General features: G+C 32.1%; 1 protein-coding gene across 1 annotated transcript; it reads left to right on the top strand.

Moving 5' to 3' along the window:
- Positions 1–16,701: 16,701 nt before the first annotated feature.
- LOC110024120 lies at positions 16,702–17,817 on the top strand. Its single transcript, XM_020723900.1, has one exon. It carries the CDS (start codon positions 16,702–16,704, stop codon positions 17,815–17,817), a length of 1,116 nt encoding a protein of 371 aa, XP_020579559.1.
- Positions 17,818–18,662: the final 845 nt, after the last annotated feature.

Genomic DNA, 18,662 nt, shown 5'->3' with positions numbered 1-18,662 from the left:
TATCTTTCTCATGATGTATGAGTAGTTTCCTTTATCTTTCTCCATCTTTCTCCCTTCTCTGAGATATGGTGAAATAAAGAGATAATTTGGATGTGTCAAATTTTAAAATATAAAATAAATTATGATGGTTTTTTCACTCCATTCTTAATTTACTTTTCGATCTGGCAATCTGTTGTGAAACATATGATCTAGGAAATAGAAGATGAATTCTATAATAGAGTGGGAATCACATTTAATTCCATGGAGGAGTGTTTTGCTCATGGAATTAAGTGTAAATAAATAGAAAAATATACATTGTTGGGCGTAGAATGAGAGATTTTAGGGTGACAGACTAAAATCCCCAATTTGGTCTTAGTGTTTAAAAACTAAAACAAGTGGATTTAGGGACTAAAGTTGAGATTAGCCAACAATTCTCTATAACACTGAATAAGGGTAGAGAATTAAAATTGTTCCTATTTGGCATAATACAGATTTAAACCATTTATCTCATCTTATTTAACCAAAAACTCATTGTAGTGGGAAAGATCTTTTTAGATTAGATAACTTCATCACATAAACATAGTTTGGTAATCACTGTTTAACTTTGCATTACAATTTTGCTAGTAGTTAATAACTTAGTCCTGATAGTACCTTAAATAATCAAAATTAGTGACAGTATTTTTATTTTATTACAGTGAGTTCCTATTTAATTTATCATTTCGAATTTAAACCTTCCTGGATCGATATTTAGGGTGTAAACAAAAAATCCTGTATTTTTTTATAACAATACGTAAACTTGCGTAGAATCCCAACATAAATTGCTTAAATTTCTTATTCATAAAATAACGCATCAAGTTTTTGGCTTCGTTGCAAAGCGGAGTCAACTTTATAAATTTTGCAGCATCTAATCATATACATCACATTAAACATCTATGTAGAAAGCGTTGTTGCTGGGAAGGTAATGGTAAATTAAATGGATTTAGTAAATTAGGAATATTAGCGATAAAAATTAAAAATTAAGAATTAAAAATAAAAAAAATTAAATCATTAAAATATTATATATATTAAATAGTATTTTTAAGAAATTTTTCTTTCCTTATTATATTTGTTTATGCGTAGTATTGGATTTGAAGGTTTAGTACCTTACTATTCAGAATTAGAACGTACTATTAGAAAAGTTTGAAAACAAAAAAAAAGAAATTAAAAATTTGAACAGAATGACGAATAACTTAGATAATCAAATAAATGAAAATTGACAAAGATTAAAAGAATATGTTAATCCTACAGCATATGAACTTCACTTGACTATTTAAAATTCTGATGTTGCTGCTAATTTATTTGAGTTTAAATCTGCTATTATCCAAATGATACAAAATAATTAGTTTGTAGGAACACCTATTGAAGATCCTAACTTACATCTTGCTAGTTTTCTTGAAATATGTGCTACTTTTAAATATGATGAAGTGTCTAATGATGTTGTCAGGCTCAGACTTTTTCCTTTTTCATTAAGGGATAAAGCTAAAGCTTGGTTAAATTCATTAGCATCTGATATATCAGAACTTGGGGAGAACTATCACAAAAATTTTTGGCTAAATAATTTCTACCCTCAAAAACTTGTTAAGCTTTGAAATGATATTACATATTTTTGTCAGTTTGAAGGGGAATCGATATATGAAGCCTGGAAAAGAGTTAAAGATCTCCTTAGGAAATGTCCACACCATGCTTTTACATATTGGTTAATAATTTAAACTTTTTACAATGAATTAGTAGGATCACTTAGATCTATTATAGATGTTGCTGCAGGTGGATCAATAATATCAAAACCTTTTGATGAAGCATACTCTTTAATAGAGGAAATGACTACTAATAATTTTCAATGACCTTATGAATGGGAAAATCCTAAGAGAGTAGCTAGTATTCATGATTCTGATGTGATGTTTATTTTAGCATCTCAAATTGTCGCTATATCTAAAAAGATTGATCAAATTGGAGTGAACTATTCTCAAATACCATCAGTATTAGAGGAAAATTCACTAGGACATATAATTGATACTCAGTCATCTTATAAAACTTTGAATGCTATAAATAATCAAAATAATAATCCATATTCTAATTATTATAACCTTGGATGAAAAAATCACCCTAATTTTAGTTGGAATAAATATAATAATTAGGTGAACCCCTTATGAAATTCAAATAACAAAGGAAATACTAACTATCGACCTTATTATCCTCCTGGATTTAACTCTAACCCTAACCCACAAGTTAAGGAAAAGAAGTTGACTATGGAAGAAATAATGTTGAATATGGGAAATCAAATACAAAATCAAGGGGTTGTTATTAGAAATATTAAAAATCAATTAGGATATATAGGTACTGCACTTAGTAACAGACTTTCAGGAATTCTTTCTATCACTGTGGAAGTTAATCCAAATGATCAGAATAAGGAGAAAACTAAAGCTATTCAATTATGAAGTGGAAAAGAAGTGGAAACAAAAATCCAAAAAGAAGCTAAAGTAGAGGAGGAGAAGCAAGAGATTGAAAGCGACCACAATGAAAAAGAACCAATACAAGTTCCTTTAGAAAAACCACCACCTCTGTTTCCTCAACGATTGAAGCAGAAGAATAAAGATAAACAATTTACAAATTTTTTGGAAATCTTTAAAAAATTAATGATAAATATTCTTTTCATTGAGGCTTTGGAACAAATGTCAAGTTATGTGAAATTTATGGATATACTAAACAAGAAAAGGAAGTTTGTAGATCACGAGATCGCTGCACTTAGTGAAGAGTGTAGTGCTATTATTCAGAAAAAGCTTCCTGAAAAATTAAAAGATTCCGATAGTTTTACTATACCTTATGTTATTGGTGAAAAATTTTTCGGAAAAGCCTTATGTAATCTAGGAGCTAGTATTAACCTAACGCCTCTATCAATTTTTAAGCGTTTAGATTTAGAAGAAATTTCCTCTACTACTGTAACTCTTCAATTAACTAATCGATCAATAACTTATCCTAAAGGAGTTATAGAAGATGTATTAGTGAAAGTGGATAAATTTATTTTTCCTATAGACTTTATCGTATTAGATATGAAGGAATATAAAGAGATTCATATTATTTTGGGGATACCATTTCTTACAACAGGGAGAAATATGATAGATGTGCAAAAAAGGATAATTAATAATGAGAGTTAATGATAAAAAAATAACATTTAATATTGCAAAAGCTATGAAATATCCTGCAATAGAAAGAGATAATGAATGTTTTAGGATGGAAGTTACTGATTATCTGAGTAATGAGCAATTTAAGGGAATGTTTGATAATGAATCTTTCAAGATGGAAGTAGCTGAGTATTTAAGTAATGAACAGTTTAAGAAAGAATTTGAAGATAAATTTAAGTAAGGAGAAATTTTTGAAAATGAAGATGAAGTTAAAGAAGAAGATTTGGATTATATTCAGGGCAAATTTGAAACGTTAGACTTGTTGGAAAACAATAGTAAAAATCTTATTCATTCAAGTATTAAACCACTTGAACTTGACTTAAAAATATTACCTGCCCATTTAAAGTATCTATTTTTAGGAGAATCACCTACATTACCTGTTATTATATCTTCCGAGTTAACAAAAATTCAGGAAGAAAAGTTAATGGAAATGTTGAAAAAGTATGAAAAGTCTTTTAGATAAACTTTAGCAGATATTAAAGGAATCAATCCTTCAATTTGTATGCACATAATTCTATTAGATGAACAATACAAACCTAAAGTTGATTCTCAAAGGAGATTAAACCCAATAATGAAAGAAGTTATTAAAAAAAAGTTAGATGCTGGAATTATATATCCTATCATAGATAGTAATTGGGTGAGCCCAATTCACTGTGTTCCAAAGAAAGGAGGATTGAACGTTGAAGTAAATGAGAAAAAAGAATTAATTCCAATAAGACAAGTTACTGGTTGGCGAATTTGTATAGACTATACAAAATTAAACATGGTCATCAGGAAAGATCACTTTCCTTTACCTTTTCTAGACTAAATGTTGGATAGATTGGTTGGAAACAAAGTTAGAAACAAATATTACTGTTTTCAATATGGATATACCAGGTATCACCAAATTCTAATTGCTCTTGAGGATTAAGAGAAAACAATATTTACAATCCCTTATGGAACATTTGATTTTCGTATAATTCTTTTTGGACTATGTAACGCACTTGCGACATTTCAAAGATGTATGATGTCAATTTTTAGTAATTTAATTGAACGTGGAATGGAAGTATTTATGGATGATTTTTCTATATTCAGAACTTCATTTAAATTATATTTAAATAATTTAGAAAAATTTATGGAATTATGTGAAAAAATCAACTTAGTACTAAATTGGGAAAAATATCAATTTATGGTTGCATGAGGAATTGTACTTGGACATAAAATTTCTGAAAATGGCATTGAAGTAGATCTAGCTAAAATTTAAGGTATTGAGAAATTACCACCTCCTACTATGGTTAGAGGGGTGAGAATTTTTCTAGGACATATTGGTTTCTACATGCATTATATAAAAAAATTTTCAAAAATAACTAAGTCATTATGCCAACTCTTACAAAAAGATATGAAATTTAATTTTAATGAGGAATGCATAAAAACATTTGAACTGTTAAAAGAAAAGTTAATCGCTGCACCTATAATAGTTCCACCTGATTGAGAGAAGTCATTTGAAATAATGTGTGATACTAGTGATTATGCTATTGGAGTTGTTTTAGGACAAAGCAATAACGTTTTTAAAGTAATATATTATGCTAGTAAAACACTTAATGATGCTCAAATCAATTACACCACTACTGAAAAAGAGTTATTAGCTATTGTATATGCCTTTGATAAGTTTAGACCTTACTTAATTGGAGCCAAATCTAATCATTTTGCTATCAAATATTTGATGCAAAAGAAGGATGCTAAACCAAGATTAATTAGATGGATACTTCTGCTACAAGAGTTCTATTTTACGGTAGTTGATAGAAAGGGAAATGTAATCAAATAGCTGATCTTTTTTTAGACTAAAACAAGAAATAGTAATTAATTTTGTAAATGAAATTTTATAAACTGTCCTTGATGAACAATTGTATAATATTGATATAAAGGATAGACCATGGTATACTAATATAGTAAATTATATTGTGAGTGATATTCTACCACTAGATGTTAAGAATCAACAATTAAAAAAATTTATTCATGATTCAAAATTTTATTTTTGAGATGACTCACATTTATATAAATAGTGTAAAGATCTAATTATTAGAAGATGTGTGTCTTACGAAGAAACTCAACAAATAATTGAATGATGTCATGATTCTGAATTTGGAGGACATTTTAGTACAAATAGAACTGCACATAAAATTTTGCAAGCTGGATTTTATTGGCCTATTCTTTTTATAGATGTTAATGAACATATTAAAACATGTGATCATTGTCCGCAAGTAGGAAATATTTCCAGAAGAAATGAAATGTCTCTAAATTACACATTAGAAGTTAAAACTTTTTATGTGTGGGGATTAGATTTTATGGGACCATATATACCTTCATTTGGAAATTTATATATATCGATTGTTGTTGATTATATGTCCAATTGGATTGAAGTTATTATTGTACCTAAATGTGATGCTCAGAGTGTTTATAAATTTTTAAATAAAAATATTTTTACAAGATATGAAATGCTGATTATTACAGATGGAGGATCCCATTTTAGGTATAAGAGAATCAAGAAATTGATTAGAAAATATAATATTATGCATAGATTCTCTACTGCTTATCATCCTTAGACTAGCGGTCTAGCAGAAATATCAAATCGTGAAGTAAAATGAATTTTAGAGAAAAGCTATAAATCCTTATAAATTCGATTGTTCTGCTAGATTATATACTGTACTATGAGTTTATTGGACTGCTTATAAGTCTCATATTGGAATGTCCTCATACAAACTTATTTTGGAAAACATGCCACTTATTAGTAGAATTGGAGCATAAAGCATTTTAGTCTATTAAGGAATTTAATTTTAATCTAAAAGATGTTGGTGAGAAAAAATTATTGCAACTCAATGAACTTGAGGAGATTAGAAATGAAGCATACGATAATGCAAAAATCTATAAAGAGAAAATGAAAATATGGCATGATCAGAAGATTATTAAGAAGAACTTAGACAAGAAGTTTTATTATATAATATAAGATTGAGATTATTTCCAGGAAAACTGAAATCTAGATGGTTAGGACCATTTAAAGTGATTAAAGTCTATCATTATGAAACTGTTGTTATTAAAGATCCTAAATTCTAAAGATATTTAAAGTTAATGGACATCAATTAAAACATTATTATGAAGGGCACATGCCACAATTTAAAGAAATTTTGATGTTGAGCCATCCTGATTAAACAATGGTACGCGGGCTGATGACGTTAAACCAAACGTTTTGTGGGAGGTAACCCATATATATATATATATAAATATATATATATCTATGCATTACTATTTTATTTGATAAGTGTTTTATATATTAAGACATAATAATCCTACACAATTTTATATATTGAAAATTAAGACAAATATTGGTATTAGAGGAAAATTTGGAATCGAATTGAACAAAAAATGAAAAGTCGCTCGCGATTTTGGCTTCTGGCGTCGACGGTGCTCGCTAACTTGACCATAGCGCTGACAGTACCTTCGGTATTTATTTATATATCTTATTATTTTGTTTAATAAGTGTTCTATATATATTAGAAAATAATAATATCTTAAAATCCTACACAATTTTATATATCATAAATCAAGACAAATATTGGTATTGGAAAAAAAATTGGAATTGAATTGAACCAAAAGAGAAGCGACACAATATTGGCCTCTGGCGTCGACGACACTAGAATGGGCGCCGACAGTGCCATCGAGAGTGCCGACAGTGCCCAGAGTAGTTCCTGCGGTTCATGATGAATTTGGCAGACTTTGGCGGGATTGCACTCCAAAATATCTGCCTATAGGTGTTTTTAAAGGCAAGAAAATCACTTTGGATGACCAGAAACTTCCAGATTTTGAAATCCATGGCTTCCAATTCCATAAATACTTCAAGGTATGGAGTTTTGAATAGAAGAAAGTTTTTCAATTTTGACGCGCAAAGATTATACGACAAAGTCATCACTAAGAAGAGACTTATCAAGGAGAGAGGCTTTGTCAATCATGGATTGAGTAATCCAAGTTCACAGATTGAGAAAATCATAATATAGAGACGTTAGGAAGTTCTATGTTACACTACCGTTGCAGTAGTTGTTCCAGTGGTAAAGGAATTCTATGGAAATTCTATGCTAACTTACATGGAATTACCCAAGGAGTTTTCTTCATTCAACGTAAGGGTGTACCATTTACTCCCCCTCGAATTAATGATTTGTATATGATAGAAAGCATGTCAATCTATCATTAGACAAATTTTATCCCAACAAAAGATATGATGCATGATGTATACCAATTTCTGATGGATGAAAATGATAATTGGGATATCAGAGATGAGGAGTACGTTAGTTTCTCTACCTCACTAATTAATCTGATATCTAAACAATGAAATTTCTTCATCTCTGCAAAATTACTCCCTATAATGAAAATTAGTAGAGTTACAAAAGAAAATGCAATTTTAACCTATTGCATTCAAATGGGAAAACCCATTGATGTGGGATCAATTATTTTCAAATCTATTATGGGTATTAATATGAATGGGTCTATATATGGACTGGGGCATCCTTCTACAATCTTCTTACTTTGCAGTCAATCTCTTCAGATTATCATGAATGTAATAGGAAATCTTAATTACCTTTTTGATCACTTAGATTGGAGAATGAAGGACAACTTTGATCATATTGGAACAATTGAAGAAGGTTTGGTGTAGATGTTCAAGAAAAATGGATGGATCGATGAAAATTTGACTGATCAATTCTCGTACTAACCCTTCTACAACTTGTACACCCATTATCAGTCTATGGGAGATATTAGAGGAGGAGAAAGTACTGAAGATGAAGAGGAATAATTGAAGAAGTTGGACTCTCTATTGTTTTAAATTAATTATTTTTTTAATGTGATTGTGTTGGATTTACTTTGCTTTAAACTCATAAAACTTCAATTGTATGTTTAGTTTAGTTTTCAGCGTTCTAGTGTTGTGGCTTGATTTTGACGCTGAATTATAGTTGGTTTGCTTTATGTATGTGTGAGTGTGATTAAAGATGTGTGTTTGTAAAATTTGAATATTCATATATAAAAATTAGTTTGGTATTGTTTGTAAAAATACTTGTTTGTGAATTATTTTAGGATGAATATTAGTCTTTAAAAAGACTAATTAGACTCTGGAGTGAATTGAAAGAAAATTGAAATTACAAAAAATAAAAATATTTCAAATTTTAGGCTCTGGCGCGATGGCGCCCTCGACCCAAAAGTGCTCAGATCCTTTAAATTTCACAATTTACACCGTAAAAATATCATTTTTACCCCTTCGGTTACCTTCAACCTCCGGTTTGTGCACATAGGGCTTATTAGTGCTTGGATTTGAGGCGATTTGAAGGAAAAAGAAGTTTGGATTTCATCTTCTCTTGGTAAGAGCTATACTTTGAACGTAAAATTTTTTATTTTCACCAATGATTTCTCTTACATTGCTGAGATATGAAATTTTGAAGTTTTTGGGAAGATTTTAAAAAAATCCTTTGATGAAAAACTCTTACTTAGTAGATTTAAGTTTAGAACGTTCCACATTACAATTTTCAGAATTTTAGGAACTTCTTTGGATTTTATCAATTTTTCTTAGATTACCATGACACCGAGAATGAGCAAAGGGAAGAAGAAAGTGGATTTTGATGATAAAAAATTTGTATGATAAAAAATTTGTCAATTAAAAAATTTGTCAATTACAAAGCTAACATTTGTTTCAATAGTCTACTTGCAACAAAGAAAGTAATTCATGATCGAGCTTTCAAAAATCTAGGTGGTGAAGTCGAGAGATTGATTGTAGCTCGTCAGTAGAAGAATTTATGTTACTTTACTGCCAAGGCTACTATTGGTGTAGTCATGGAGTTCTATGCCAATTTTAAAGAAACTTCTGATGACCACGTCTATGTTCGTGGAAAAATGGTTGAATTCACCACAAGGAGAATTAATGAATTTTATCAATTGGAGGACGTATATAGTTGTCAGTTCAAAGCTTTCTCTGCTACAAATGAGGCCCTGGAGGAAGTTATTTCATTTCTTACTGATGGGAAAGGAGCTTGGAAGTAGAATAATGTTAAGGTAAACTTCCCTCTTTCTATGTTAAATGTAGTCTCCAAGGTCTGGCATTATTTTATATCGGCCAGAATGATACCTATGTACCACCATAACAAAGTTATTAGACATAGAGTCATCATGAACTTCTGTATTCAACAGATGAGTAGGATAAATGTAGGTTATATTATTTATAGAAACACTTGTTCTATTGCTTTGGGTGAGACGACTGGTGGACTAGCACACCCTGCCCTAATTTTTACATTATGTGAGCAGCAGGAGTTGATTTTGGAATGGATGAGGAAAGGATTGAACCTCTAAAACCTATTGGGCCTGCAAAGATTAAAACTTATGAATCTCATGTTGGATGGAGATTTGGAAGTAAGAGTAGGGATAGTAGGGATATTCCTTCTACTTCTACTTCTACTTCTAGTACCCCTACTCTTCAGGGAGTTATGGAGGAGATGATGATCCAACAGGGAGATATCTTAAGGATGGAAAGCAAGATGAAAAATATAGAGGCCAGAAATGCGCATAATGACAATTGACAAAACATAATTTTGAGTATGATGTTGCTTATGATGATGCGATGGTTAGAAACATGAGGGGTGACCACTCAGACCACTCAGTTCATCAGTTCAGTTTCCTAGTCACCCTATCTTTATCTCGTATCAACAATAAAACTTTGATGTAGAAGAAGAAGATGATGATGATGATGGCTGGTGATGTTTACTTAGTCATAGTTTGATCTTTTGTTTAGGTTATAGTTGGTTGTACTTTATTGTTATTATTTTTTGTTTTTTAGAGTGTGATACTTTGTTTTAGAGGTTACAGTAGGTTGTAAAATTGTTTTTGCATTAAAATTTATTTTAGTAATGTTGTTAGTTTTTAGTAATTTGTTGAATGTATTTGTAGTTAACTCTTTCTCAACAATTTTTTATATGTATTATGTGTTATTTAATGTTTTGAGTATTGTAGCTTTTCATATTAGCACCTACAATATTTCAGAGTTAAGTTTCAATATCAGAACCATCAACGGGTAAGTCATTTCCTTATATATTAAATATTTTCTTTCTCCTTATATTTTTAAAGTTTTTCATGCAAAATATTTTAAAAAGAAATTTAAGTTTTGGGGGAAAGAAAAATTCCATTTTAAAGAAAGAAACTTAATTTTTTTTTTACTCATTTGATGCTAAATCTTCTAAAAATTTAAGTTTGGGGGGAAAGAAAAATTCCTTTTTAAAGAAAGAAACTTAATTTTATTTGTACTCAATTAGCTATATTTTCAAAAATTTTAATTTAACATGGCTTTTGGAATTAGAGGGTGACTTTATATAATTATATTTGTGTTTCTAAATATATAGTAAACATAAATAAAAAGTTTTAATAATAAAGGTTAATTTTTTAGATTAAGGTATTTGGTATGAAAGAATAAGACTATGATTTTTTCATTGTAAGTAAAAGAATTTGTATTTTTGAAGTATTAAGAATCTTAGAGCTTCATGTAAGAAGAAAAGAATAAAACTTTATGAAAAATCTTCAAAGCTAATAAGAATTTATAAAGTGAGGGAATGTGAAAAGTTTTCAACTTTAAGAGGAGGATAGTGAAGTTCAAAATCATTAAAGGCTATCCAGATATAGTAATCCTCACATAAAAAAAAAGAGAAAAGAAAAAGGATTAAAAATGATCCTAAAAGAAAAAAAAAGAAAAAGATGTGAGGAGAAGCTTAAGGAGATGCCTAATCAAAAATTTAAGGAAGAATGCTTGGTTACATTCTCTAAACTTGTATTTAAGTATTAACATATTTACTAATAAAGTTTTCTTAAAGTTCTTTTTCATATGGATATTCTAATGGCTTTAATAAGACAATTTGCAATTTTCCTTGGAAAGAATAGAGAATCAGAAAACCTAGACTTGACTGCTAGATATTCGTATATAACTGGAGTTATTTTAAATCTTTCTTAAGTTATGCTATTATATTTAGTAGATCAAAATATAAAAATCTAGAAGTTAAAATTTTTTACCATAAGTCATATTTTTATGTAGTAAAGGAGTTACTTGAGGACAAGTAATATTTAAGTTTGGGGGATTTTGATTCACCAAAAATATATGCATTTTTAGACCTATATTATATACTTATTTTTTGTGATATTACACTTTAAAGGATTGTATATTTTTTTTTTTGTTTTATTGCAGGTTGTTGATTTTTAGCACTTGAAGCAAAAAGGAGGCAAAATGAATGGAATTTGGAGTCAAAATGGAGTTTTAGAAGAAATGTTCAGCACCGACGGTGCCAGACTGGGTGCCGATGGTGTCATTTGACATAAAACACCGAATTAATTAAAGGGTCGTTGGCGCCAACGGCGCTAGAATGGGCTTCAACTGCACCAATGTTGATGCAAGGCCTATTTCTAGAAGATTCAATGAATTTGGACACTTTTTGAAGAGTTTTTGGATGCACCTCTTGAAAAACCGACATTAGGCTATATTTAGAGTAAAAATTGATCAGAAAAAGCGCCCCCCCCCCCCCCACCCTCCCCCCCCACCTTGTGTCCAATAGTCCTTTAGTTCCTTAAAGTTTTTTGTTAGTTCTTTAAGTTTTGTGGTGAGTGTAAGTGCGAATTCTTTTCTAAGAATTGTTGGAGAGGGAGAGAAGGGAGAGATTTTTTCTTCCTTATATATTATAAGAAATAATCAAGAGTCTTGTAAAGAGAGAAAGAGTCTAAGAGATGTTACAATGGATTTTCTTTAAGACAGAGTTTCAGATAAGTGTTGTTTGTTTATTATTGTTGTATGAACTTTCATTTATATATGAAATTTGTGTTTTGTCGTATCTTTCTCATGAAGTTTGAGTGGTTTTCTTTATCTTTATCCCTACTATGAGATATGGTGAAATGAAAAGATAATTTGGATGTGCAAATTTTAAAATATAAAATAAATTGTGATGGTTTTTCCACTCTGTTCTTAATTTACTTTTGATATGGACAATTGAAATGTTAAAATCTGTTGTGAAACGTATGATCCGAAAAATGGAATATGAGTTCTATAATAGAGTGATAATCACATTTAATTCCATGGAGGAGTGTTTCATTCATAGAATTAAGTGCAAATAAATAAAAATTCTCAATTTGGTCTTAGTGTTTAAAATCTAAAGCGAGTGTTAGCCTTTAGGGAAAGGGAAGTGGGAACTCTGGAGTGAGAGACAGTATCCTCCCAGCCTAACCACGGATTTAGGGACTAAACCTGAGATTAGCCAATGATTCTCTATAACACTGAATAAGAGTAGAGAATTAAAATTATTCATATTTGGCACAATATAGATTTAAACCATTTATCTCATCTCATTTAACCAAAACTCATTGTTGTGGGGAAAGATGTTTTTTCATATTAGATAACTTCATCACATAAACATAGTTTGGTAGTTACTGTTTAACTTTGCATTACAATTTTGCCAATAGTTAATAACTTAATTTTGATAGTACCTTAAATATTCAAAATTAGTGACAGTATTTTTATTTTATTGTTGTGAGTTTCTTAGTTAATTTATCATTTTGAATTTAAACCTTCCTCGTGAGATAGATATTTGGGGCTTAAATAAAAATTCAACATTTGAGGCTTAAACAGAAACTCATGTATTACTTGATAACGATACGTATACTTGCGTAGAATCACAACATAAATTATTTAAATTTCCTATTCATAAATTAATGCAACAAGTTTTTGACGTCGTTGCAAAGCGGAGTCAACTTTATAAATTTTGCACAACTATAATTGTCGGGGATCAACTCTTCTACATAAAACTAGTTTAAAAATATTTTGCATTTCTCTAAGTTTAGAAATATAATTTATAAGTATTAGTTACTTCTTTATATACAAACAACTTCGACCTTAATTCCTAGATAATTTGTCTGCAGTTTAAGTAGAATTTTACTTAGTCAATAAAAAGAGTTTTTTTCTTCCCCGTGGGATTAATACTTGGGGATTAAAAGAAATTCCTATATTACTTGAAACGATATGTGTACTTGTGTAGTATCCCTGTGTATTTGTGTAGTATCCCTAGTGTGTAAAATTGAATTGTGGAGAAAAAAGATAATTATTTGTTAAATAGTACTCAGTCAAGAATTAAGGGTGCAAGCACATACGGGTAGTGGGATTCAATTTTTTGGTGTCATTGTCTGAGATTTGAATTGAAGTAATTGTACATTAAGCATGCACAAATTGTGTCGGGATCACCCAAGCATCAATAAAATCCTATGTCTCCCAACTCGACATAGTTCAAGTTCTAAATGTGGTTCCCTATCTATTTACTGCGAGATCTACAGTGAGAAGAATGAAAATTACCCTAACATCCAGTCTGAACAAATAACCCATAAATACTACAAGAAGATCTGTTTAATACATCTAGTGTAAGGTTGGGCCCTTCAAACACAACGATCTAATAAAGTAATTGTGACATGAGTGGCAAAAGACATGGGTTCGGTGATAGCATCTCAAACTCAATCCATTAGCTTTTCTAGTCCCATATAGTCACTCGGCCTTCGAACTTTTTCAAAAAATTACCACACATTCTTAATTCAAAAAAAAATTGACTTGTATTTAGAGAAACGAGCAATTTTTGTTTTATTTTTATAATTTTCTTATTATTTATATAGTTTCCTTTTAAAGAGAAGAGAATCAGGGAATTAAAATTTGTATAATAAAAATAATGTTAAGTTGAGCCTCTCAAAGGGACAGCATGCAGTCAGGATGACCGACATTCAGGATTGACAACCGATAGTCTGGATGACTCGTTGTCAAAACTATCAGCAACCTGAATGGCCTGCAACCTAAATAACTCACAACATATATGAATAGCTTCCTGCATGACTAGTTACCTAGGTGATTATTAACTTAAATGACCCTCAGCATGGACAGCCCGTAGACTAGACAACCTGCATCCTTGACCACCAAAAGCCTGAAAGACCCGCAACCTTGACCACCAGGTTAAACTACCGCAACCTAAACAACCTGTAGCCTAGATAACACACAACCTGGATGACAAGTTCATATATGCAAAATGTTTGAAATACTTTTGTAATGCCCCCATTAAATAAGGGTAAATATGTAACTTTAGAAATTGTACCTTGTCCCCTATAAATAGGATATCATTTTATGAATAAAACAGATTTAAGAAGCATGGGAATGCTCCAAGTACCCCGTATTAATGTTCATTTACTATGAACTCTTCTCTCTCTACCTCTCTATCTCTCTCCTGTCTTACACTCTATTCCATGGGTGTGATTCACTAACAGACCACGATTGAATATTTTAAAAGGCGCGATTAGTGTGGATCATGTCACAAATGAGAAGAGAAGCAATAGAAGGAGAAGAGCCGAGGATCATATTCGTCCTGACTAGCTAAGGTTCGTCCAGGCTAGGACCCAATCAACTCAGCATGAACAACCAGTAGCCAGGAGGACCAACATTCTAGATGATTCGTAGCCTGAACGACCAAAAGCCTAGATGACCCGTAGCTTGGATGACCAACAACTCAGACGATCAACTAACAAAAAAAGTTTATCGATGAAACTTCAAGGAAAATATCTCACAACCCTCCTTATTCTTTCATTAAGTTTTTTTTTTCATTAATATGGATATAACAAGTTTGCCACAAACACGCTGGGAACTTGCCCATCACAAGAAAGTTTCTAAAAAGTATGGTGGAAGTGGTCAAAATTTTTTGGAGTCTACTCGAATATTCCACCCACAACACTCAAGCATTGATAAACATTTGTCTCTTCTAGCTTGGTCTAAGTCAAGCTCTAAAGGTAGTATATTATCAATTAGTGAAATGATCTGCAGTGAGCAGGATGCAAATCAACCCAACAACGAGTTTGGATAGTCATCCCTGCAAAAGACTGTGACAATATCCACTTAATATGTCTGGCGTAAGTCATGGCATATCCAAAACTACGACCTTATTGATCGACCGAAACATGTGTCGTGTAAGACCTAGGTTACGTGATAGCATCTCAAACTCACTCCATCATCTTTTTCAGGTCCATTCAGTCACTCAACTTTAGAACAACTTCCAAAATCACTGCTCATTCTTATGTAAATAAAATTTTGACTTATATTTGGAAAGACTTGCAATTTTTGTTTCATTTTTATAATTCTCTTATTATTTTCACAGTTTTTTTAAGGGATAAGAGAATTATGAACTAAAAAATATATAATAAAAATATGTCAGACTCAATTTTTCAGAGAAACAACTCACAGTCAGGACGACCAACAACCTTGATGACTAGTAACCTCAACAACCCATAGTCTGGATGGCCACAACTTGGATGACCAACAGCCCGAACGACCTCAACATAGACCGCCCACAGCCTGGATGATTGACAGCCCAGATGCCTTATGGTCTGGACAATCAGAAGACCCGCAGATACATCTAAAATATCATAAATACCCCTACGACGCCCCTATCAAAATAGAGGCAAACATGTAACTTTAGATATTGTACATTTTCCCCTATAAATATGAGATCATTTTATGAATAAAATAGGTCCGAGAGGCCCAGAAAGACTTGAATTACCTCCATATTAGTTTATTTACTGTGCACTCTTCTCCATGTGTCTCTCTTTCTTCATCTCTTTCTCTTGTCTTGTACTCTATTCGTTAGGTATAGTTACAGATAACTCTAAATAATAATCAATATATTTTAAAAACACTAAAAATTATATATTGATATATATGGCTCCTAGATATCAAATTATGATTTTAAAATGCAGACATTTCTAAACAAATTAATCTATGGTTCAAAGTATATTAAAATATATTCAACGATTTTGACTTGTAAAATGAAATTAGTAAAATTTCACTTTATTATAGCATTTATGTTATCCAATCATTTTTTTGTTCATATAAATGATATAAATTATAAAAAATTAAAATGATCCACAGATAATTTCATCACCAACAATTGTTGATAAGCCATTGAATTTAAGTATTATTTAAAATGACAATTGAATAATAAAATTAGACTAAATTTTATCATTATAAAAAAATTGCTTAATATATAATGATGTAATTTTAAGTAACGATGAGTCTAAAAATTATTATAAAGCACTGATCCTAAATTGAACATAATGTTTTTAAAATTCATTTCAGTCAAAATTATACAAGTATTTTCTGATATATTATATAATTTATTGTTTTTTTATTAAGAAAATAAAATAATGATATTATATTAATTTCTTTTGAACCAAAATTCCCAACAGCTCATCAATTTGTACATTTCGGCAGCAGTCAACATTCTTCACCTTCACTAATCTTCATCGTCTTCATCCCGATTTCCACCCTCTGTCCCCATCCTCCCTGTGAATCTGCAACTCTCTCTCCCTTTTATAAAGCCACATTTCCATTCACCATCTTCGCCCCCTGTCCCAAAATCCAATCTTTTATCAGATCTACCTTTTCAAAAAAATGCCATCTTTCCTCTTCTCTCCGTCGCCAACCACCGCCGCCCTCCTCCTCCTCCTCCTCTTCTTCTCCCTCTCCCTTCCCATCCCCCTATCTTCACACCGCAATCTCCTTCACAGAAGAAACCTACATTCCTCCAACACCGAAGAAGATCCCAACGATTCTCCCATTCCCAAATCAAAACCCCCTCCCAAAAACAAACCCATATCACAACTCCCAGAAGCTAAGAACAAAACCAAACCCCTCAAATCCAACACAGCAAATTCCTCTTCTTCTTCTTCATCCATACTCACCAAAATTCTCTCCTCCGCCACCACCTCTCCCACCAAATCCAAGCTAAAAAAAACCGCCAATCAGCTTAATAAAACCATTAGCAACACAAAGAAAAACACCACCAAATCCAATTCCACCAAAACAGGGCAAATCAATTACCTGAAACCACTTCCTTCCAAATCCCAATCCATTCCCAAACTGAAACCCCAAACTTCACCGGCCGACTTGCTCGACGACACCGACATCACCACCACCGGCTCCGACGACGACCTCATCTCCGACTTCCGCGATCTCCCCTCTCGCCTCCACTCCGCCATCCTCCCCGACCTCGAGAAGCTTTCCGCCACCTCGAAGCACTACCTCTCCAAAACCCACCGCGATATCACCGCCGGCGTAAAACCCTTCGTCGGAAACCGATACGCCCCGTCGATCGCCTACGCGGCTTCCTCCGCCGTCCTCCTCCTCCCCCTGTTTCTGCTCGCCGCCGTCTTCCGCCACCTCCTCCGCTGCGCCTCCCTCCACCGCTCTCTTCTCTTCGTTCAGGCGTACCTCGCCATCTACTTCACCACGCTCTCGCTCACGGCCCTGGTGACGGGGCTCGAGCCCCTCTGGTTTTTCTACGCCGCGTCACCGAACGCTTACGCGTGGACGCAGGCGGTTCAGACTTTTGGCTATTTGGTGTACTTGGGCGCGCAGGGGATCGGGTTGAGGGCCGGCGGGAGAAGCTCCTCGGGCGAACTGGAAGGTGCACGGGATTTACGCGGCGTGCTTCATTGTGATTTGTGGGTTGGGCCGGGCCGAGCGCCGGAAGAAGGTCTATTTTTATGGGGAGGGAGGGGTCGATAGCAAGCTAAGTTGAGGTTTGTTTTGTAATTTCGATTTTCTCTGTGGGGTTCGATGGGTAATTTGTTATATTTACACCTGGGGTAGGGTTTTTGTTTATTTATTAAACTGTGTTCTGTGGCCAAAAAGAAATGGTGGAGAGAGCATGGAAATGATGTTGGTATGTTTAATGGATGAAATATATATTTCTTAAAAGTTAAATTTTTCTTCTTGATTTTATTGTAATGTTCTCAATTTTATATGTTATAGGCTATTATATTTCTGCCAAGTCTTTTTTTCCGCTCAACTGAGAATCATTTTTTTGATAATGTGGTCCGATGTGCTTTGAAGATTTTTTTGTTGATTTTAAGTCAATTGCATGATTTGCATTTAGAGGAGAAAAATACTATCAAATTTTGAATAATAGTGCTAGTACTCTACGACTATGCTCAAGGTATGAATATATGGAAATGAAAATGTAATCAACATGAGTAATAAAATAACATCTCAATGGTGCATGAAAATCTAACATATATATAGATAATAGAGAAGTAATATGAGGAGACACCACAATTTTTATGTGGAAAAACCTATATAGGATAAAAGCCACAAAATTTAGCATAATCGTAGTAATTCACTATATATTTGTGAATACATATGTTCACTTTTCTCTAAATTAAAAAAAAAAAAGAAATTACAGAAGTATATTAATGACCTAGTTGTAATAGTCGTATATAGTAGTGACAACCCCCCTCCCATCTCTAGTTTCAGATCTTAATTAGTACGAGGCGAGCTTTTTCTCTAAATTAAAAAAAAAAGAAATTACAGAAGTATATTAACGACCTAGTTGTAATAGTTGTATATAGTAG

Source organism: Phalaenopsis equestris, unplaced genomic scaffold, assembly GCF_001263595.1.
Source record: "Phalaenopsis equestris unplaced genomic scaffold, ASM126359v1 Scaffold000247, whole genome shotgun sequence".
NCBI classification, from domain to species: domain Eukaryota; kingdom Viridiplantae; phylum Streptophyta; class Magnoliopsida; order Asparagales; family Orchidaceae; genus Phalaenopsis; species Phalaenopsis equestris.
Note: the sequence above shows the minus strand (reverse complement) of the source record. Positions and strands in the feature narration are given on the sequence as shown.

Bases quoted from the DNA above. Each gene is read 5' to 3' on its own strand.
- LOC110024120 (XM_020723900.1), top strand. From the start codon at position 16,702: ATGCCATCTTTCCTCTTCTCTCCGTCGCCAACCACCGCCGCCCTCCTC.